Source organism: Equus quagga, chromosome 7 (genome assembly GCF_021613505.1).
Source record: "Equus quagga isolate Etosha38 chromosome 7, UCLA_HA_Equagga_1.0, whole genome shotgun sequence".
Lineage (NCBI taxonomy): Eukaryota > Metazoa > Chordata > Mammalia > Perissodactyla > Equidae > Equus > Equus quagga.
Window position 1 is genome coordinate 40740801 of NC_060273.1, and position 22377 is coordinate 40763177.

The 22377-nt window shown below is 60.2% G+C and overlaps 1 protein-coding gene across 7 annotated transcripts in view; it reads left to right on the plus strand.

Moving 5' to 3' along the window:
* GTF2IRD1 (GTF2I repeat domain containing 1) overlaps positions 1–22377 on the plus strand; it is a 112628-nt gene that overhangs the window by 35496 nt on the left and 54755 nt on the right. For all 7 annotated transcript variants that reach the window (XM_046666601.1, XM_046666598.1, XM_046666602.1 and 4 more), the window contains exons 4-14: positions 1620–1775; positions 3770–3953; positions 4761–5071; positions 6104–6193; positions 7803–7886; positions 12633–12816; positions 17261–17286; positions 18213–18321; positions 19227–19264; positions 19770–19850; positions 20506–20595. In XM_046666601.1, the coding sequence (XP_046522557.1) occupies positions 1620–1775; positions 3770–3953; positions 4761–5071; positions 6104–6193; positions 7803–7886; positions 12633–12816; positions 17261–17286; positions 18213–18321; positions 19227–19264; positions 19770–19850; positions 20506–20595 (1353 nt within the window). The remainder of the gene's footprint in view (positions 1–1619; positions 1776–3769; positions 3954–4760; positions 5072–6103; positions 6194–7802; positions 7887–12632; positions 12817–17260; positions 17287–18212; positions 18322–19226; positions 19265–19769; positions 19851–20505; positions 20596–22377) is intronic.

Consider the following 22377-nt stretch of genomic DNA (forward strand, 5'->3'; position numbering starts at 1 on the left):
GGAGCCCTGAGGTGGCGGGTGTTCTGAAGCCCCCAACCCTTCAACACCACCTGGGCCTTCGGGGCCCCACAGAACCAGCAGCTGCCTCCGCGTTCTCTCCTCCCCGCGTCCGTGCGCTCGCCCAGGCTGCACTCTGGAGGTGCTGGAGCTGGTGACCCTTCTCCCCTCTGCCTTTGCCCTGCTGTCCCCCCACCTGGAAGGCCCTCATTTTCCCCTCTGCCAGGCAGACACCTGCTCTGCCTCCACATTCACATTCCTCCCGCCTGGGGCCCCCTCCACGACCCCGGACCCTGGCACCCAGCCTGTGGTTGCTCCCGGTGCTGCGCCAGCCTCCTGTGCCCTGAATTTCCATCCGCGCGCTTGGTGCCCCCACTTGCCGGTAAGCTCCGGAGAGAGCTCAGCGTGACTTTGTGGTGGGTTGGGTGCTGCGGGGTTAGGGCCTGGCCCCGCCACTGAAGGCCAGCACCTGAGTGGGCGTTCGAGCCCACCATCTGCGACTCCGAGCAGGCCCTGGGGTCAGGCGCCTGGGGCCATACCCTAGCTCTGCCACTTGCTGCCTCCTGGGCCTCAAGCTCCTCATCTGAGAAAGGGCACAACAGGCTCCCCTCCTCGCAGGTCAGTCTGAGGATTAAATGAACCAATACATGGCAGGCACTTCAGACGGTGCCTAGCACTCAGTTCACACTCAATAAATACTTGTACTTACCATCATCCTGGGTGCAGCTGTTTCAGGAAAGGCTGTCCCCTGACGCTGGGCACATCATTCCTGGGGTCCAGCCGCTTCCCTGACCAGCCCTCCCTCCCACTCAGCCCTCCAGGGTTGGGCAGGGGGCTGGGCTGGAGTAGGGTAGGGCGGGCAGGGTCCTGTGCCCCCCAGTTGGCCAAGCTGGGTGCCAGGCTGGGGCCTGGGGAAGGTGCACCTGGCTTTGCGGAGCCAGGCAGAGCTGCTATTTATAGCGCCGGGAACTCAGGCTGGTTTATTTCAAGCTTCACACATCCCCGGAGGAGAGCAGGTTCTGAGCTGGGAGGGGGCCTCAGGGCCCTCCTCTCGTCCCCTTTCCAATATGCTTCCTAGCCTCTTCCCCACCCAAGGATCCACTGACACTCCTAGGCCTCCACCCTGGCCCAGCCTGGTGTGAACCTGCCTCTTTGCAGCCCCTCGGCTTCCTGGTGGCATCCCCATCATCTCCCCATTTGGCAGAGCAGAAAACTGGGGCCTTGACTGATTAAGACAGAGTGTTAGTCAGAGCACAGAAAGGGGCAGGTGAAACGGACATTCGAACCCCCGTTCTGAGCCAGGCCAGTTAGTCTCCTGTAGGAACTCACAGACTGTGGCCCAGAGAGGGAAGGGACTTGCCCAGGGTCACACAGCAAGTTAGGGATGACTAGGGGATGAGACCCAGGCCCTATGCTGGGCACTGGGAACTCTGAGATGACCAGCCCTGGCCCTGGGCAGGGTGGGTGGTTGGGGCAGGGCTTGCTCACTCATTAATTCCTCTCTCATTCACTCATTTGCACTCCATGTTGGGTGCCCGACTGCAGGGCTCAGTACCCGGCGGGGACATCCCAGCTCACTGAGCATGGGTGCTCACCGTGGCCCCATGCTCTGTGTCCCACAGGAGGGTCCCCCTGGAAGGAGCCGGAGGCAGAGCACCCCAAGAAGGTGGCACGGGGCGAGGGTGGCAGCCGGAGCATCCCGCGGTCCTCCCTGGAGCACGGCTCGGACGTGTACCTTCTGCGGAAGATGGTAGAGGAGGTGTTTGATGTTCTTTATAGTAAGATCCTTCCTCATTCCATTTGGGGCCCCCAGGCGGGCGGGAGCCCTGTCCCCACACAGCAGAGGAGCCCCTCCTGCCCAGCACGGGCCTTGAGCGAAACCTCAAGGTGTGGGGGCAACGCCCCCGGCGCTCCCTCATCCTACACCCCCAGGCGTGGATCTGCTGCACCATTTCCTGAACCACCGTTCCCACTGCCCCGCCTGCCCTGGTGCTGGTCAGGGCCACCCCACCTGGAGATGGGCCCAAGCTTGCCCTGGTGTCCTCGCTCTCTGTCATCCCCACCTGCCCTGTGACCAAGGGCGTCTTCCCAAAGCACAAGTCTGCCCGGAAGCACCTCCCTACACCACCTTCATGGGCTCCCGGTTGCCCTCAGCATGGCGTGTCCACCCACCGTGGCCTAGCCCCGCCAACCATGGCCTGGCCCCGCCCCCCTCCAGCCCCACCCGCCTCTAGCTCTGTTGACCTTCCCCTCAGCACCACTTCCGCTGTCCCTACCCTCTGGCTTCATTTCACACCTCCTTGCCTTTGTTTTTTTTTTTTTTTTTTTAAAGATTTTATTTTTTCCTTTTTCTCCCCAAAGACCCCCCGGTACATAGTTGTGTATTCTTCGTTGTGGGTTCTTCTAGTTGTGGCATGTGGGACGCTGCCTCAGCGTGGTCTGATGAGCAGTGCCATGTCCGCGCCCAGGATTCGAACTAACGAACACTGGGCCGCCTGCAGCGGAGCGCGCGAACCCAACCACTCGGCCACGGGGCCAGCCCCTCACACCTCCTTGCCTTTGACTGTGCCTTCTCCTGCTCTGACTGTTGGACCCCTCATTACTCTCTAAGGCTCAGCTCCGGGAAGCCCCCTGCGCTGGGTTAGGGCCCTTCTGGGTACCCACTGTGTGCTGTCCTGTTCCCTCCCTAGCCCTGTTGCTCTCCAGGGTTAGGGACTGTGCCTCCCCTTTCTGCTGTCCCCAGGCAGCAGTTCAGGCCCAGCAGCAGGTGCTCAAAGGGTGTTTGTTGAATGACTGAGTGAAGGCCCACTGATTAGCCAAGTCCCTCCTGTGGGGGTCGTGGGGGCAGGCCTGGCCTTCCTTGGGAAGTGTCAGGTTACAGACTCTCAGCCCCTGTGGTGGCCTTCACACTCCCTAGGTGACCTTGTGCAGGTCCCTTGGGGCCCCAGGGGTCCCACCTGATTATCCTTCTTGATCCCTTCCCCTGCCGCAGCCTTTGGTTCTGTGGAGCAAAGGAAGCTCCCGCTGCTGTCTACATGTCGGTGGGAGGAGGCCGAGGGTGGAGGGGCATGCTGGCTGCCCTGGGATGGCAGGACTTGTCACCCGTGGGTGGCTCTGCCACTGCAGACACCTTTGCTGGCTGCAGGGTTCGTGCCCAGAGCCCCTGCCCCAGCCCACTCTGCCCTGGCCCCCTTCCCCACCTCGGGCAGAGTCAGAAGTGGCTATGAGGGGAGGGGCCTCTTTCTGGCTCTGATTTGGGGCGACAGCGATGTTCCTGAGCCCAGGTCCCTCGGCTGCCCTCTCAGTCCCCAGCCACTGTCCCCTCCCCTCGCCTTCTTCTCTGTCTCTCCTCTCTCTTTTTCCAAATTCCTCTTTTTCTTTCCTCTGCATTTCTTCCCGCCCTCCATCCCTCCCACCCTCCCCTCGCTTCCTCCCTATGGCTTTTCCTTGCAGTCTCTCGCCTGCCCTCTTCTCTTTCTCTCTTCACCTCCTGCGTGCGGCTCGGGCTTTGCTTTCCCCTCCACCCACATGCCTGGAGTGGAGACGAGAATGAGGACAGAAGCAGGGAGCCCCATGATGGGGGAGCCCCGCCCTCAGGCCCACCCCACTCACAGCCTGCAGGGGGTTATTCTATGTCAAGTTTGCAGTTAGGGGGCCTGTGGGGTCTAGTTTCCTGGGAACGCAGCAGCACAGGGAGTCACTCAGCGTGGCCCGCACCCCCAGCCTGGCTGCCCGCTCATACTAGGCCCTCTCCTCGACCCCCTCCCCACAGGCGAGGCCCTGGGAAGGGCCAGCGTGGTGCCACTTCCCTACGAGAGGCTGCTCAGGGAGCCAGGGCTGCTGGCTGTGCAGGGGCTGCCCGAGGGCCTGGCCTTCCGCAGGCCAGCCGAGTATGACCCCAAGGCCCTCATGGCCATCCTGGAGCACAGCCACCGTATCCGCTTCAAGCTTAAGAGGTGAGTGAGGCAACCGGCCTGGGAGTGGGCCAGGGCCTGGCGGCTGGACTGGGAGGACCGGGCCAGGCCAGGCCAGGAGGGTGACCTGCTTCCCTGCTGGCTCAGCCACCCGTGGCCACTTACCCAGCCAGAGGGGAGGGTCTTAGCACCCACACGGGACCCAGTTGTAAAAGCTCCCAGCCTGACGGTGGAGGGGAGGCAAAAACAGTCATGGAACGTGATCTGAGCCGGGCCTCGAGTCATGGAGCCCTCCCCAGGGGACAGGCAGGAGTTGCACCAGCAGTGCTCCGGGCGTCAGGAAGGGCCATGCAGAAGTGTGGAGGCAGGGGGCCACGTTTTGTGTGCGCTTGGGCTGTGAACCGAAGGTCACACTGGGGACAGATGGGAGATGAGGTTGTGGAGGCTGGGCCGCGGCAGGTCCCCCGACTGTTGCTGCAGCCAGGAGGCCAGCCTGGGGCCTGACACTGCCCGTTGGTGCTCAGGCCTACTGCCAGCGTGCAGGCTTGGAAGAGAAGGGATGTGATAGGAGACGGGTGACAATCAATGGCAGCTCAGAGGACACAATAGGGGGACTGGGGGCACAGGGGCCAGGGGGCAGGCCCTGGGTCCTCTGGTGACCCAGACGTGTGGCCCTGGGCATGTCACACCCCACCTCAGGCCTGCAACCCCCAGTAGCATGGGCACTAGCTCATGTCCCGTGCACCTCCCAGGCCACCGTGTTCTGCAGAGGGAGGCTGGGGGCGGTGGAGGAGAGAGACAACCGGCAGACATGGTGCAAAGCCATCGTGTGTCCTTTCCTTCACCCAGGCCACTCGAGGATGGTGGGCGGGACTCGAAGGCCCTGGTGGAGCTGAACGGCGTCTCCCTGGTAGCCAAGGGCGCTCGGGAATGCAGCCTGCACGGCCCGGCCCCCAAGGGGCCGCCCCAGGACCTGCCACCCCCCGCCCCCTCCTCTTCTGTGGCCAGCTTCCTCTACAGCCCCACGCTCCCCAGCCACCCCATGAGAGAGCTCAAGCAGGAGGCCCCCACCTGCCCACTCACCCCCGGCGACCTGGGCCTCAGCCGGGCCGGCCCTGAGCCCAAGGCCCTGGGGGCTCAGGAGTTCCCTGACTGCTGTGGTAAGCTGCTGCTGGGGCCCTGGGTCTGGGGGGGATAGAGGGCACTCATGTGGAGCCCCTCCCAGGGCAGGTCTCAGGCTGAAGTAGGCAGGTCAGGACAAGGGGCTGGGACGGGACAGGTGGCATCCTATCTTAGACCCAGTCAGACTCTGGCCCCCTCTCAGCCATCTGTGAACAGCGTCCTTGGCCTGGGACCAAGAGATGCCCGAGGGGACTCCCAGAGGAGTCTATGGAGGAAGTAAACCTGCTGATCAGTCACATGCATTTAATGAGCGCCTACTGCATACCCAGCCTGGATGAGGGGTACTGGACACATAACAGAAGGAGCAGCCAGGTATGAGAAGGACCTGGGTTCATCTCCTGGCTCCTCTCCTGTGTGGCCTTGTGTCCCAGGGCAAATGTCTACCTCTCTGAGCCTCAATTCCCTCATCTATAAGATGGAGATTCCAGTAGTACCTGGCTTGCAGGGTTGTCATCATGACTAAACGACAGCGTGTTAGAAATGCACGTCCTCAGGCCCACTGCAGTCCTGCTGAATCTGCAGCTTTGGGGCGGGGCACAGCTATCTGTGTGTTGACAGGTCCGCCAAGGGGTTCTGACGTGTGCCCAAGTTTGAGAACTGCTCTGTTAAAGCACCAAGTCAATGCTTGGTGCGTTGCAAGTGCTTATAAGTTATACTTGCTGTTATTGTTATTATGAGAAGGAGAGGAAAGGACACCCCCCCTTCACAGTGTGTGGGCTGAGCAGCGGAATGGGACCTCATGCCTGATACAAGTGTCCCCACCTGTACAAGGTGACCTCAGACATCCCACCCTCCCTCATCTGCCACTTGGATGGCAGATTCTGCTAGAGAATATCTCAGGCGTCTGGTCAGGGGACCTGCCTGAGTTCATGATCACAGGTCTCAGATCTGGGGTCTCCTGGGTGGGTGAGACCATTACCCCAGAACCAAAGCCTGTGCACTCAGGCTGGATCTGGGGAACCCCTCTTGGGGACCCCGTCGACCCTGTACCTTTCCTCTCCCTTGTCCAGGACAGAAGCCCACCGGGCCTGGTGGTCCTCTCATTCAGAATGTCCATGCCTCTAAGCGCATTCTGTTCTCCATCGTCCACGACAAGTCAGGTAGGACGGTGCCCATGGCAGCCCCCTGACCAGCGTGGGGATCTTACCGAGATGGGGGTGGTGCTTACCGAGATGGAGATGTGGCCACCGGGCCTTCGTGAGAGAAAGGAACAGCTCTGTGCCAGAGTGGAATACAGTCATGCACCGCATGATGACATTTCAATCAGCGATGGACCGCACACACGACAGGGGTCCTGTAGATAGTACCATGCAGCCTGGGCGTGTGGTGGGCTGTACCATCCAGGTTTGTGTAAGGACACACCGTGATGTTCGCAAAACAACAAAACTGCCTAATGCACCGTGTGCGTTTCTCAGAGTGCATCTCCATCGTGAAGCAACGCACAGCTGTAGTTATGTGTTGCTGTGTAACAAATTGCCCCAAAACTTAGCTTAAAACCACAGCATTTGTACATTACAGTTTCAGTGGCTCAGGAATTCAGGAGCAGCTTAGCTGGGTGGTCCTGGCTCAGGATCGCTCCTGAGGTTGTAATCGAGATGTCAGCTGGGGCTTGCTTGGGGCTGAAGGCTCCACTCCATGTCCCCCCGTGGCCATTGGCAGGAGGCCTGTGCCTCACACATGGGCCTCTGTGGGGCTGCTCGAGCATCCTCGCAATATGGCAGCTGGTTTCCTGAGGTCAATGATCCGAGAGAGAGGAGGAAGCCACGTGTCTTTGGTGGCCTTGCCTCAGGGATCACTGTCCCTTCTATCATATTCTCCCTGTTAGAAGCCAGAAACTTGATCCAGTCCACACTCAAGGGGAGAGAGGGGAGCAAAGCTCCAGCTCTTGAAGGAAGGAGTATAAAAAAATACATGGACAGGTTAAAAAGTACCACTCAGACTACTGGGAGCAGGAAAATGTGGGATTCGTTTATCCCACAAAGGGATGAGGTCAGACTTTCCAGCAGTTTCGCCTTGTGGATGTCCCAGCTTCACCTCCAGAGAGAGGCTCTTTAAGAAAACCTAATTCCTTGGGATCACAATAGAGAGCCCCACTGCCCTACACAAGGTCCATCCTGGCAGGGACGGGACCCGGATATCCACATGGAGCAGCATCATGATCATGAGAGGGCACGGTGAGCAACGGGTACAAGCTGAGACAGAACCTCACCAGCCTCTAACTGAGTGATCTCAGGCAAGGTACTCAGCCTCTCTGAGCCTCAGTTCTCCCATCTGAAAAATGGAACTGACACCTCTGTTTAAAAGTCGTCATGAAGGATTAAATAGGATATTATATATATAAGGTAGCTAGCACAGATAAGCACTTCATAAACTAAAGATGTTATTTTTATGGTTATAATGAACCAAATGGTCACGCTTGCTATTGATATTAAACCGAGGCAGCGGCTTTGGTTTTACGGAGAGGCCAGCAGGGCTCAGGGTTTGGGTGAGACCCAGGTGGACGAGGCACTAGGGTTGGGTCTTCGAGGTCAAGGCTCAGCCTCTCCTTACTTGGGGGAGCCCACTCTCCCACCTCCCCTTGTCTGGGGCAGGAGGGGTCCGGGGGGGGGGGACCCTGGGCAGCAAGGAACCGGTGGGTCATCATGAGGCAGCCAGGCCAGGGTTCCCGGCTCGGACCTGCCCTCACTGATCTCTCCTGTGTTTTGATAGAGAAGTGGGACGCCTTCATAAAGGAGACAGAGGACATCAACACGCTCCGGGAGTGCGTGCAGATCCTGTTTAACAGCAGATATGGTGAGTGGGCGGCACGGCCCGCGGGGCGGCCCCAGCAGCGTGTTGAGCATCTCATTACATGGCAGTCACTTGTGTTCCCCAACACAACAGCGGGAGCCATATGCTGGCACCCGCGCGCCGTCAACGCTAATGTCATCTCCTGTCTGGGGCGGGGGTGGTTGTGTCAATATTTCCCTTCCAGATTCTCAGGGGGGGCGGGACTGATGGCAGAGCCCCAGACCTTGAGTCGCCTGTGGGAGGCGGGCAGGTCGGGGACAGATGCCCGTCTGGGGGACCAGCAGAGGGCCCAGACAAACGGCTGCTGGGCTCACGTGCTTGCAGGTTCCGTACAGCACCACGCCAGTTCCTGCTGCCTTGTCTGTGCCTGTGCCGGGCCCTCTGCCTGGAATGCCTTTTGCATCCTCTAGGGCAGGAACCAGCGTAGAACTTGTTCTTTGAGCCTCAGCCTGGGCCAGGTGGCCTCCTGAAGCCCTGATGGTTTCCTCACCATGACACATCGCACACTTGACGTGCCTTGTCTGTGTCTGTCCTGTGAAAGCCAGGACTGCGCCGGTCCCTCTCTGTGTCCCCAGCACCCAGGGCAGAGCTGGGCTCAGAGCACGTGTCAGCCCGCCGTACTCTGGGCAGAAAATGTGGGTGATACCTGGGGCAGGCGTGTCCTCCATTTGGCTGAGCTTCAGGCCAAGTGGACAGTGCAGCCCCTGGGTGACTGGAGGGTGAGAGCTGGACCAGATGGCCTCTGAGACCTTCCCATGGCTGGTCCACCGTGCCCTCCCACACCCTGTCTCCTCTGCAGTCTTCCCTCCCTCTCACTGGCCCGCCCACTCAGTCTTACTGAGCTGTATCCGTAAGCCCCACTTGGTGCTCGGACGCAATGTGGCCCTTGCCTGGGTGGGTGGCTGTCAGTCACTGGGGTGGTGGCACAGATACCCCCAGATCACTCCGTGGGCACACAGGTGTGGGGTCACTCAGCACCACCTGAATTGGGAAGCCCCACTGTGGGGGAGTCCCTCTGCTCCATGGGGCGGGGGGAGGAGGGGGACTCTACACCGAGTTGTGGGGACGGGGTTGGGGGGGAGGGTCAGGGGCTCAGCACTCCCTGCACATGGGGGTGGGGGAGAGCAGCGCCCTGGGATCTGCGGCCGCTTGCCCGACCACCTGAGTTGGCCAGTCTCCCTCCCTAGCCTTGGCCTTCCCACCATGACGGATCTGATGGGGTGGGGCTTTCCCGCCCTCCCTGCCCCCTATCCTTCTCTCTCCTTCTCTCGTTCTCTCACCCCTCTTTTCCTCCTCTTCCTTCCTCCTCTCCTGCCTCGCTAAAGGAAAAGTCTTTTTTTCTGCCCACGACACTTCTGATGCCAGAAGTGTGGGGTTTTCGACATTAAGCAGTTCTCCAGTTCTCTGTGGACACCAGCTGGGCGTCCCACAGTTCAGCTCCATTCTGGCACTAACCTCCTGGAGTGACGCAGACCCCATGGGCTGAGGGCTCAGTCCCACAAGACTTCAGTTGCCTATCACAGGTAGGGGGTCCCAGGGTACCCACACTTCTATCTGACTTGGCTACATATCTGGGCTTCCCCTGACCCCCTCCTTGGAGTGATTTGCCAGAATGACTGACAGAACTCAGAACGCTCACTTAGATTTCCTAGTCTGTTATAAAGGATACAAGTGAACAGCCAGATGAAGAGAGACATAGAGCAAGCTCCTTCTGGAGGGTCTCGAGCGCAGGAGCTTCTGTCCCCGTGGAACATGGAGTGCACCCCTCCTGGCACATGAATTCATCGGTCTGGAAGTCCTCTGAACCCCTGTGGTTAGCTTTCTTACCGAGGTTCCCTTAAGTAGGCGCGGTTGATTTCATCCTCGGCCGTCGGTGATTAGTGCCAGGAGGCCGGGGCTCAAAGCTTCAATCCTCAAGTCACATGGGCTGTCCTCTGGTGCCCGACCCCCACCCCGGAGCATCTGGGGGCCCCTCAAGTCACCTTGGGTGAACTCAGGAAGGTTGCAGGGGACTAGTCATGAATAACAGAAGATGCCCATGGGGCAACGACACACAGGCGCTCTCGCACCCGGAACCAGAGTTGGAGACCAGTGTGTACTCCTTACATCATGCCTCACACTTGCCTCCCTCACTTCTTTGTTCTTCTCCTGCAGTTGCTGGTCCGCTCACTTGCCAGCCCTGCCAGTCTTTTGAGCTCCCACCTTGTGCCAGGCTCTCAGGCCCACTCTGGTCTCGGGGTGTGTCAGCGGGTATCTGAAGACGTGTCTGCAATGCACACCACTGCGCACGGTAGCCTGCAGTACTACACGCTGGTGTGTGGGAGTGTGTCTGATGGGGCCCACAGAGAGCATGGCACAGAGGAAGGCCAGGTCTCCACAGGCTTGGGCAGTCAGGGAGGGCTTCATGGAGGAGGGGCCCTTTGGTCCACGCTGGGACTGCTCTGGGCATGTGGGCCTGGTGGGCTGTGCCTTCCGTGTTGAGTTGGGGCTGAGCAAGGCCTTGAGGCTTAGCGAGAAGTCTGGGATAGCCCAGGAGCCTTCCATGTGGCCACCCTGGCCCAGCCACGCCTCCCCTCTGCCCAGTACTTCCCAGGCTGTCTGCACCTGAGTTTCTCCCCACCCCAGGCAGGTGTGAGCCTGGTGGGTGATGGGGGAGGGGAGCTGGCGAGGGCTGGCTCTGTCTGCCTTAGGAGGGCTCTGCCCCCACTGAGCTGGCCGAGCAGCCGCCAGTCTTTTGTCCCGTTGTGCGCTCGGGATGTTTCCAGAATGCTGAGCCTTTCCCAGGTGTCAGCCCTGGGGCTTCTGCATGGCCAAATCCAAGGAGGAGTGTTAGGCATGGAGGGGTTGAAGCCTTGCCCTCCTCAGGCCAGAGCTCCCTCTGAGCTCCCCTCAGCTGCCTGGGGAGAAGGAAGCTCCCCAGGAGTGTTTGGGGGCTCCATGGGGGCGTCACTGTTTGGCGGCCTGAGGCATCCCGCAGACCCTGGACGAGCAGATGCTGCTCTTGGTTCTACCCTTCCAGCCACCAGCTCTGCTTGATGTGGGTCAGCGATGGGCCTGGGGGTGCAGATGGAACAAACCAGAAAAGGAATGGAGGACTCGAGCCTTTGGGAAGCCTCCAGGAATTGTCGCTGGGGAGGAGGTTGAGACTAGACGACAGACGAGGACTGTGCCTGGTGGCTGCTTTCCTGTCCCAGCGCACAGCGGCTGGAGGCCGGGTGGGGCCGTGCTTCTGTCCCCAGGGTGGCTGTGCAGCTGAAGAGACAGGCCCAGCAGATCAGAGGAACCCAAGAGGAGATGAATTCACGGAGTCTTGCAGAACCCGCCGCTCAAGCGCTGGGGCCGAGGGGTGGCCGGGGGCGGGGGTGGGGAAAGAGATGGTTTGACAGCTGTTGAGATTTCCAGGGTTTAATTTGACAACAAGCTAAGTGTGACTTCACAGTGGGATCTGGCTGCCAGAGCCGCCAACGCAGACCTGGGCTGCATCCACAGAGAGCAGTGTTGGCGGCGCTCCGGGAAGGGCCCCAGACAGCTCTGCCCAGCCGGTCAGGGCATGGCTGGCAGGGGGTCTGCTCTGAGCTGCACTTGTCGGGACACAGACAAAGCAGGATGTGGCCAGAAGAGCAAGGCCAGGGTGGGGAGGGGCCTGAGGAACCGTGAAGAGACGTGGGACCCTTGGGAGGGATTGGAGTGACCAGGCAAGATTGAAGTGGACACCAGCCCAGCTCGTCTCCTGAGACCTCCCAGGCCCTGGGGGGAACAGGGGACCCATGGAAGTCCCATTGAGAACATAGTCGGTGGCCAAGAAGTATTTGGTGAGTGAATGAATGAAAACTCAGAGCTGGGCTGTGAGTAAATGATGAAATGGCACAAGACCAAACCCAACGGTCCAGAAGAAAAGAATAAGTCATCACTTCATGAGCCCGGATTCTGTCTACACTGCTGTTGGCAGAGCTGTCAGCTTCCGGCTGGTGTCTCATTCATTTTGCTGTTGAGCGAGAGGGGTGCCGAGCCCTCCCTGGAGGAAATGGCCCTCCTGTACCGCCGGAGGTGTCCTGCCAAGCGCCGTGACACTTCCTTCAGCCGTTGGTTCGCTCCCGAGCATGTAGGGAGCAGCGGCTTGTGTCCCAGCCTGGCCCATCAAGATCCCAGATGTGGATGGTCACCCCGCCCCCGCGGAGCGCCGGTTCCACACAGCTAGCGCATACGTGAATGTTTGTAATGCCAGCTTGTGATAAACGTGGGATGAAAAACAAAGTGGGGGGCCAGGGAGGGACAGAGGGGGCTTTTTGAGGCTGATGAGGTGACGTTTGAGCGGACGCTGGAATGGAGAGGGAGGGAGGGGAGTGTGCGGTCAGCAGGGAGAAAAGTGTCTGAGGAGCCGGAGGAGCAAGTACAAAGGCCCTGGGGTGGGTGTGGGCCTGGCACGTTGGGGAAGCAACAGGAGGCTGGAGAGAGCGGGCTGAGCGAGCAGAGGGGTGGAGGGAGGGCGATAAGGTCAGAGGTGCTGGGGTCATGCTCATGTAGGGCCTCGGGGGCCCTGGGTGGGACTTGGGCTGTCACCACATGAGATGGGATCCCGGGCTGTTCTTTAAGCGAGCAGGGCCGTGGTTCGACTTTTCAGCAGGATCTCTCTGGGCGCTGCGCGGTGGAGTGGTGCTGGGAGGTGGGAGGTGATGACGACTGCGGCCCCAGGGCCCTGCGTGTCCTGCCGCCTCCATCTTGCGCTCAGCCTTGCCCTTGCCCTTCCAGCGGAAGCCCTGGGCCTGGACCACATGGTCCCCGTCCCCTACAGGAAGATCGCCTGTGACCCAGAGGCTGTGGAAATCGTGGGCATCCCAGACAAGATCCCCTTCAAACGCCCCTGCACCTATGGGGTCCCCAAGCTGAAGCGGATCCTGGAGGAGCGGCACAGCATCCACTTTGTCATTAAGAGGTACAGGGCGGGGGCCGGGGGCCTGGCCTTACCCCCAGGCTGTGCCTGGCTTGCAGTGCTGGGCGTAAAGGCTGGGCAGGGGTCAACAGCAGGCCCCCGATGGGCAGGGGTGGAAGGAGTGGGTTCTGTGACTTAACAGAGAGTCGGGCGGCCCTGGGAGAGAATTCAGGCTCCTTGACCTCAGAGCTGTGTGGCCACTGCCTCTGGGGAGGGGCGTTCACCCGCACAGCCACCTGCACTCGCCACCAAGGGAGCATCATGAGCTCCAGGCGGTGCCCAGACTTCCAGAATTCGTCCTCCTAGGTGGTTAGAGATTGGGGGGGGGGGGGGGGGCAGAGGCTGTGCCGTCCAGCTGCCTGCCTCCAGGCAGCACAGCACCAGCCACTTCCCAGGTGTCTGTTCCGGGAGTGCACCCAGTGCGCGCGTGTGCCCGCGTGCCTGCCTGCTGGCTTGTCCCGCTAGACTGAGGGCAGGGCCTGTGTTCTGTCATTGCTGAGTCCCCAGTGCCTAGAACAATCCGTGGTCTGTAGTAGATGCTCAGTATGGATCTGTGGAATGAATGAGTGAATAAAGGGGCAAGTGAACGAATGCTTGTCCAGATTCGGGCTCATGCCTTTTGACTTAGAGCTTAGGAAATAAACAAGGTAACGGGAGAGAGGAGGATGGTGGGGCCCCTGTTCAGGGTGGTCGAGGGCCTCTGAGAAGGTCCCATTGGTTTAGCCAGAGCTGGGAGATTGAGAAGGTGGCCTGCACCCAGCTGGGCAGCGTCTGGGCCAAAGGGTCGGCCTTGGAGAGCGGCCCTGACGGGGGCGGGGTGTGAGCAGAGACTGGGGTGGGCCCTGAGGGCTCGCGGTTGTTCTAGAGCAGCGGGAAGGAGCTCTGCAGGGTGCTTGAGGTGGGGCCCTCAGGCTGCTGCGGGGAACGGACTAGGGAGGTGAGAGCAGATGGGGGAGGCTGGCAGCGAGGCCACAGCAGTGCGGCCAGGAGCGTGGGGCGGAGGGAGAGAAGTGGCTGGACTTGGGGCAGACCCTGGCTGGTGGCGGCGTTTGCTAATGGATGGGACCTGGAGTGGGGAGGCCAGGATCACCTGTGCGTCTGAGTCTGTGCTTGAGGGGAGCGAGCCTGGGCAGGATGGTGAGCTTGTCTCAGATGCGCGAGCTCAGAGATGCTCAGGAGACGGAACTGCTGGAGGCCAGGCGGTGTCAGAAGCTGGGAGAGAGGTCCAGGTTGGAGACAAACTGGGAGTTGTCAGTGTGAGCTGGGAACGGGTCACAGGGTGGGGCAAGAAATAGAGGTGAGAGGGGAATGCCATGTTAGAGACCCCAGAGGCCGAGGGAGGGGGAGTGGGGCTGCCAGCAGCAGAGGCTGAGAAGGGTGGGCATCTCGGGATGATTCTGAGTGTTAGCCTGGCCCTGTGGGTCTCCTGCCCAGAACCCTCCTTTGCTCTTGGTGCAGCCGCACGCTCTGGCCTGTCGGCAGCCACTGTGCCGGCCTTTGCGTCCCTTCCCCGCCGCCTTCCCTGCCTCCTGGCTTTTGTGCGCTCTGCCCGCTGCCTGGACCAGCCTCTACACACCTGCCCCATCTTCATCGTTCGAGGCTTGTATTCTCTGCGTCTAGCAGCCCTCCCCTGTCCTCATCTGCTCACTTGCGGCAGTGGGACCACCTCTGAGCCGCCTCTTGCGCTCTCACCACCTCTACTGTGGGTCCTGCTGGATACCTGACTCTGAAGGTGAATTGAGATCAGTCGCCCTTCTGTCGGGCAGTGCCTGCTGTTGTCTAGCTTCAGTCTCTCTTGCTGCTGAGTCCTTTTCCCTCAGTTGACTCTTGCTAGGGGCGTAAGGGTGAGGGGAGAAGAGAGCAGCAAGGACGCCTGGTGTCCCCTTATGGGCTGGCGTGGTGTCTGGGTCCTCACCGTGGCTGACCTTGATCTCCCTCCAGTCAAACTGTCAGTCATCTAATTCTTCACCAGCGTCTGCTGGGCACCTCCTGCAGGCCCAGCCCTCCACCGGGCTCTACCGAGGACTGCAGGAAACAGCAGGCACAGTCCCCCCATCCCCAGAGGCCATGCCAGTCATGGGAAGTGGTCACTGTTGTGATGAGTCCAGGGTGTGTCAGAACAGCACGTTTCCAGGTATAGACTCAGTGGCAGTTGAGCAGCAAGCCTGTGGGGCTTTGTGGAGGAGGCAGCTTTGGCACCAGCCAGACTAGGCTAGCAGTCACTCGCAGCGCCACAACCTTGAATAACACTTCTCTTCTGTGCCTCACTTTCCTTGTTTGTCAAAATGGGGGCAGTGATGCCCCTCGCCCTCAGTGTTTTCCAACATAGAATGAGGAGGTGGACAGAACACACCTGACACGTGGGGAATGCTTGGTAAACTCGAGTCCAGTTCCTCGACCTCGTCTCCCCTGTGTGTAAAGGAGTAGTTAAGCACATCGGCACTGAAGGTCTGGGTTTAATCCTGGTCCTACCATTTCCCGGCTGTGTGTCCTTGGGCAGGTTACTTAACTGCTCTGTGCCTCACTTTCCTCATCCGTAAAATGGGGCTAATGATTGTCCGTGCCTCAGAGTGGAGACCTCATGACTGGCTTTGAATAAAGTGCTTAGGACTGGCTGCTCGGTTCTGAGCCCTCAGTACATTCTCCACTGTTGCCCATCCCAGCCTCTCCAGTGGAGCATTCCGGATCATCTTAGCAGAAGTGAGGAGAAAAGAGGGCTTAGGAAGCAGCTGGGAGGGGGAGTCCCTGCCCCGGCCCCCGTGTCTGCAAGGTCGAGGGAGGTCAGGGTGCTCTCCTGCCAGAGGGAGAAGCCCCCGGGCCCCCACTAGTGCCGAGCTCTGACCTCCGAATACCCTGTTCCCACCAGGACAATAGCCCCAAGTGAGAGGGTGAGCTCACCTCTCAGGGGCGGACGTGTGGCTTCCACCTAGGCCAGAACTTGAGAGGGAGGAGTATCCGGGGTGTGCTGTGGACGATCGACAGAGACCCTCTCCACACCCCTCAGGCGGGCCTTCCAGACCGGGCGGCCCGTGAGGGTGTCTCTCACGGTCTTGGAGGCACCTCAGACCTTCTCCCTGCCACCTGGCCCGCAGCCCTCAGGGACCTGTGCAAGCCGCCATACTCTCCCTCCAAATGAATGCACAGAGCCGCGAGTGCTAACGCCGCAGGTCTGCCGGCCGCTGGGTGGACCTGAGGAGAAGGCTTTCCCCAGGATGATTCCCTGCTGCCCCTCGGCCTTGTGGGACCCTGAGGAGTGTGGGCCTCTAGGAGCTGCACTGGGACCGGGGGCCTCTCAGGATGGGAATGGAAGTCTTGCCCAGGGTCCCACTGCCACGGGGACCCAGGCTCTGCCTGCTGCCACGGCCTTTTGCCTGTTTGAATTTCCCGCTGGGCACCCCTTGTTCATTGTCAGGCCCCCTTGTACTCAGACTCAGACATCCCTTCATTTGTCCCATGTTGCCTCTGCAGCCTGAGGTTAGTGACCATGGTCCTGTCCCCTTGTCCAGTGGCTCCATGGCACGAGTCTCTGCTGCAGGCCCCCCAGACCAGCTGTCTGAGGCTCCCCAGCCCATGGGGGCTGCCCTGGTGCGGGCCGCAGGTAGAATAGGACGAACACCAGCCCTGGGGGACCCCAGCTCCTCACTGACCTTTACTCCATCCTCCTTTTCCCTGCCCAGCCTTCCAGGGGTCTTATCAGGATGACTCAGGGGTCCCTGAGTGGACCCTGGGCCCCCAGCCGTCCCCCTCCAGTCTGTCCCCTATCTGGTGATGGAGTGATCTCACGGTGCCACATCCCTTGGGGTCTCCACGTTGCCCACAGGGTAGAGACCATGTGCCCTAGCACAGCCCTGAAGGCTGGTCACCTCACGCAGGCCACCTCCAGCCAGCCAGGTGCAGCCCCCAGCTCCACCCCATTCCTGTCCCTGGGGGACCTCTCAGCCATCCCACCTGAGCTCGCTGTCCCCTTCTCCCTGAAGTCTTTCCCAAGTCCCTCCCTGCTTGGGCCCGCTTGGCCTCTGAGACACACGTGAGGGGTCCCATGTGTCACTCTGAGTGGCTGTGGTCTGGTGGCACGCCTGGCTTTGCAGTCAATGGAGAGCTTGGGAGCAGGGCCTATCCTGTGCCTGTCACTGAGACACGGGACCCTGGTGGCTGTGGCCAGGGAGAGCTCGGGGTTGGAGGAAGCTCCTGGGGCATCGTGAAGAACAGTTTGGACCCTCCAGGCCCGCCAGGCCTGTGCCTGCCCTGGCTGTGGAGAAACGGTGTGGGCTACCTGGCTCTTCTGGACTGTGCCCTCTCCGGCCCCCATGTGTGGCCAGCCCAGTGCTCAGATCCACAGCTAGAGCCATGCATATGGGGTCACTAGGAGACCTGGTGACCAGCTCTCTGAGCCCAGGGGGTCTTTTGGGCCTGCACTGCTCTCATGCCGGCTCTCCTCTCTCCCCAGGATGTTTGATGAGCGAATTTTCACAGGTATGTGTGGGTACTTTCTAGTCCTTCTGAAGCCGCCATCACCCTGGCCCCTGGGGCGGGGAGGGGGCCCGCAGGTGGCTTTGGCATGCTGGGGCAGACAGGGACCCCAGCTCCCAAGTGCAGACAGCCCCTCAAGACTCGGGATGCCCTGGACAGGGAAGAACTGGATACTAACGTGTGTCAGAGACTCTTCCAAGCTGTCAGCACAGTTCATTTTAACTTCATTTAGTTCTCGACAGTGCCAGGAAGTGGGTTCTCATTTTTCCCCGGAGGCCCAGCTAGCGAGCGATGGGGCCTGGCTGTAAACCCAGGTGCGTGCCGGCAGAGCCAAGCCGTCACCAGTGGTGGCTCACCCCTCAGGAGGGCGAGGCGGACTCTGCCTGGTGCAGCAGAGGGAGCATGAACTTGGGGTGCAACGCACCCGGGTCCCTGTTCCCGCCCCACCTCCCACCAGCTTTATGACCATGGGCAGGGTCCTGTGGGCCTCACTTTCCACATCTGTGAAGTGGGCTGATGAGTGCCTTCCTCTGGGTTCCTGGGATAATCACCAGAGAGCATGGTCCCGTGGTGCAGCCTTGGGGGGCTTGACCCCTTTCTGAGGGCTCCCTCGGCCCCAGTAGTTTATGCGAGGTCAGGACAGCGGTTTCCGGCTGACGTCTCCCCTTCCTCCTGTTCAGTTCCCGTGGATCCTGGGCTCCTCGAGCCCTGGGACCCTTATTCCCTCTCCCAGGGGAGGCATCTCTCCCTAGGACCCATTCCTGGCTGCTGGCCAGACTTGGAGCCCACAAGAAGGAGGGGCAGAGGCCAGCCAACCCCGGAGGCGTCCCTCTAGAGCTGACGCGGAGGCCCCTGGCCAGGTGCCCGCGGGCAAGGGGAGCCTGCAGAGCCCTCGCCCTGACCTCCACCTGGCCCCGCTCTCCACCCAGGGAACAAGTTTACCAAAGACCCCACAAAGCTGGAGCCCGCCAGCCCGCCGGAGGACGCCTCTGCAGAGGTCTCCCGAGCCGCCATCCTCGACCTGGCCGGGACTGCTCGGTGAGGGCCCACACCAGCTCCCAGCCCAGGGCCACCCTGCTCGCGCCTGAGGTGGTCTGACTGCAGGGGGAGCAAGGCCTGGGGCTGGCCAGAGGATGCTGCGCCCAGCGGCTCCTGACCCCTCGGCATCCCCTACAGGCACCCCCCACACACCCGTGTGCCCTCACCCCACTGTCCCCAGGGAGAATCTAAGGGGACAGAGGAGGACAGAGACTGCCAATTTTCCCCTCCTGGAGAACGCTTGTCCCTCCTCAGGATCTGGCCGTATGTTGCCTGGTCTCGGAAGGCTTCCCTGCCACCTGGACCAGGTCAGGCATCTGCCCTGCATGTCCACGAGGCCCTCACTCAGCTCACGGCCTGGTCACCATCTGCCCTGCCCCCACCCAGGCTTTGGGCCACTGGGGGCCAGGGATGGGCCATTTACCCCGGAATCCCCACATCCGGCCCAGGCCTCCCCCCACAGTACTCTGTGAATTAACTGAATCATTAATCCTAGGAGCCCTGCCCATCTTTGCTCCCCAGCCCCCTCCTCAGACTTCCATACCCCCTCCAGGTGGTGGTCCTGCAGCTGTCAATCTCCTTCACAAGCAGTGATCAAACCCTCACTGTGCTAAGCTGTGGGGCCCTCAGATTGGCGACCCAGGTCTCCCAGCTGGTGGGGAAGGTGGGCGCCCAGACTGCTCACCCCAGGATAGCGAGCAGGATCTCAGCTGGGTGGACAGGGGACTGTTGTCCCTGGAAACAGGGCACTGGGACTCTGGCTCAAGGGGAAGGGCCATCCCCCTTGGGGATGGGAGCGAGTGTGGTCCAGGGGTGCATTCTGAATTGGCAGCCACCGTGGGCCCCTGACTGCCTGGAGGGACATGAGGCCGATGCCATGTCATTTCTGGGCTTCCTTCCTGCAGATCCGACAAGAGTGGTATCTCCCAAGACTGTGGGGCAGGTGAGGGGGAGCAGGGCCCCGCTGTGTGCATCACGGGGTGGGAGGGCATCCGCCAGCCCCACCCAGCAGCCTTGGGGAGGAGACAAGCTCCGACTGTGAGCCTGGAGTCCTAGTGAATTTCCTCTGCCCCCTCTGTCTGCCCCTGCCAGGCCTCAGAGCATGCTGGGAACTCACTAGGGGGCTGGGAGGGGCAGGGGGGTGTGGGTGGTGTTGAGGGGGAGTTGGGAGACTTAGGTTCTGGCATCGCCACCAGCTCCTGGTACATCCATGGTAGGCAGCTTCCTCCTGTGGGCCTCAGATGCCAGGTCTGTACGTTGGAGACACCAGGACAGGCCTGAGGGCCTGCCTGACCTTCCATTCCTGGTCTGAGCAGGAGCGTGGGGGCTGACATGACTTCCTGGGCGCTACTAACAAGTCACAGACATGAGAATGTTCTGGAATGGCTTGCCCTGCCTGGCCAAGCTCATGCTCACACCTAACTGGATCCCTTGTCTCCTCCTCACAGGAACCTCTGGGGAGCTGGGTGGGCTGAGGCCCATCAAAATTGAGCCGGAGGACCTGGATATCATTCAGGTCACCATCCCAGGTAAGGGACAGACATCTGAAGGGCTGCCCCTGCCTGACCCGCAGGAACCGAGCAGCCCTGCAAGCCGGGCACCTGCACCTGCCGGAGCCACCGCCCCACCCCTGGCTGTCCCCTCTGTCTCCTGAGGGCCCGCCCTGCCCCGCCACGGCAGCGTCCCCAGGATGCTGTTTCTCTAGTCTGATTCCGAGAGAAGTGGGGTGTCGCGTGTGCTTTCTGCAGCCACACCTGCCCTCTGCTGGGAATCGGGCCTCGGCTCCGACCTTCCTAAAGGGCCCCCAGCCTTCACCTCCCTGGCCTGGATCCCCTGGGATTTGCGAGGCAGGAGGGAGGGGAAGAAAAGGCACTGGAGTTAGTGGATCTGAGTTTGATTCCAGACTTGGGACCCCAAGCCTCAGTTTCTGTATCTGTGAAGACGGGGGTGTGCTTGGCTTCTGGAAGCTCAGCGTGGGGTAACCACTGGGAGTTGGTAGGGCTGCAGGCCGCTCGGGCCCCTGCCTGGCCTTGGGAACAGCTGATCATTCAGGCGGCCCTGCCAGAGTGCCGGGGTGCGGCTTCCTTAAGGGTCTGCTGCGGGCATGCTGGGCTAGGGGTCCCTGAGGGACCGTGATGGGGTGGGACAAGAAGATGCTCTTGTCATTTGGAGTTTTGTCTCCAGACCCTTCGCCAACTTCTGAGGAAATGACAGACTCGATGCCTGGGCATCTGCCCTCAGAAGATTCTGGTTATGGGATGGAGATGCTGACTGGTAAGAAATAGGCTGGGGACCCTCCTCCCTGGGGTGTAACTGGGAGGGGGTGGGCCAGGAAGCCCCCAGGCTTTCCTTGGTATTGACTGCCCCTTAGAGGAATCCCAGTGTATGCCTAACTGCACCCCACCCCCCCCACCCCGGCCTCCAGGCTGGGTTCCTCTCTGAAAGCTTGAAGTAGGCTTTGCGTTGTGGGAAGTCTGGTTCCTACATCTTTCTCAGGAGCCCCCACTTGGATTAACCTGTTTGTTTATTCAACAACTATTTATTGAGCACCTGCTGTGTACCAGGTCCCATGCAAGGTTCTGAGGACAGGCCAGTGACCCAGACAGACCAAAGGCCCTGCCCTCGTGGGGCTGACCTCCCAGTGCAGGGAGACAGAGAATAAGCAAATCACTGAGTAAAGTGGAAAGTTGGGGGGAGGGGGTAGGTGCTGTGGAGGGACAGAGCCGGGAGGGGAAGTGTTGGGGGCAGGAGGGGCTGTCACTACAGGTTTTGGGTGGTCAGAGAGGACCTCACTGAGAAAGTGACATTGGAGCAAAGACCTGAAGGCAGTGTGGGGGGATTGGGTGGAGCAGGCAGATATCAGGAAAGAGCTTTCCTGGGGCCGGCCCGGTGGTGCAGTGGTTAAGTTCACACATTCTGCTCCTTGGTGGCCTGGGGTTGGCTGGTTTGGATTCCGGGTGCAGACATGGCACCACATGTCAAGCCATGCTGTGGTAGGCGTCCCACATATAAAGTAGAGGAAGATGGGCAGGGATGTTAGCTCAGGGCCAGTCTTCCTCAAAAAAAAGAAAAAGAAAGAGCTTTCCAGGCAGCAGAAACAGCAAGTACAAGTGCCCTGAGGTGGGCCATGCCCAGCATGTCCAAGTAAAGCAAGGAGGCCGGGGTGGCTGGAGCAGAGTGAGGTGGAGAGGGTGAGATCAGGGAGGTGATGAGCTGGGTTATGCAGGGTCGTGTACATCAAAGGGAGGAGTGGGGCTCCTGACTCAGGAGACAGGACCCACTGGGGGGTTGAGCTAACAAGGGACATTTCCACAGTATTTACTCTCAGAATAGACTGCAGAGGAGTGGAGACAAAGACAGAAACTGGGCACTGCAGAAATCTTGGCCAGAGGAATGGCCAGGGTTCATGGGTTCGGATCCTGGGTGTGGACCTGCACGCTGCTCATCAAGCCATGCTGTGGCGGCATCCCACATGCAAAATAGAGGAAGGTTGGTACGGATGTTACTTCAGGGCTAGTCTTCCTCAAGCAAAAAGAGAAAGATTGGCAAAAGATGTTAGCTCAGGGCTAATCTTACTCACCAAAAAAAAAAATTAGGTGCAAATACGACAGAAGACTAGCATATATATTCGTTCCAGCTGGTGGGTACGTGGTGTTGAGTATAACATTCTGTATGCTTTCCTGCACCGTTTAACTTTTCCCCTACCAAAAGCAAACAAATGACTGGAAAAACAAATAAGGTTTCCTGCAGGCCCGGGTGGGTGGTGCCACGTTAATTGGTGACAGAATAAAGGCAGAATGTCTCCGCTCCTCGTCTGCTGTCATCTTATGCATCAGAGAGAGTGGTCTGGAAACGGGAAAGAGTGAGGAAGACCTGGGAGTCCAGTAAGGAGAGACGCAGGGTCTGCAGAGTGGAGGAGGCTAGATCAGCTTCTGCTGAGGCAGTCCCGGGCAGGAAACACGCAGGGCAGATAACAGCCATCCATCGCGTTCAAGGAGTCACGCTGGACGGAAGAGAAGCTGATAGCGGAAGACAGACTGCAAGATGAGGGTTTAC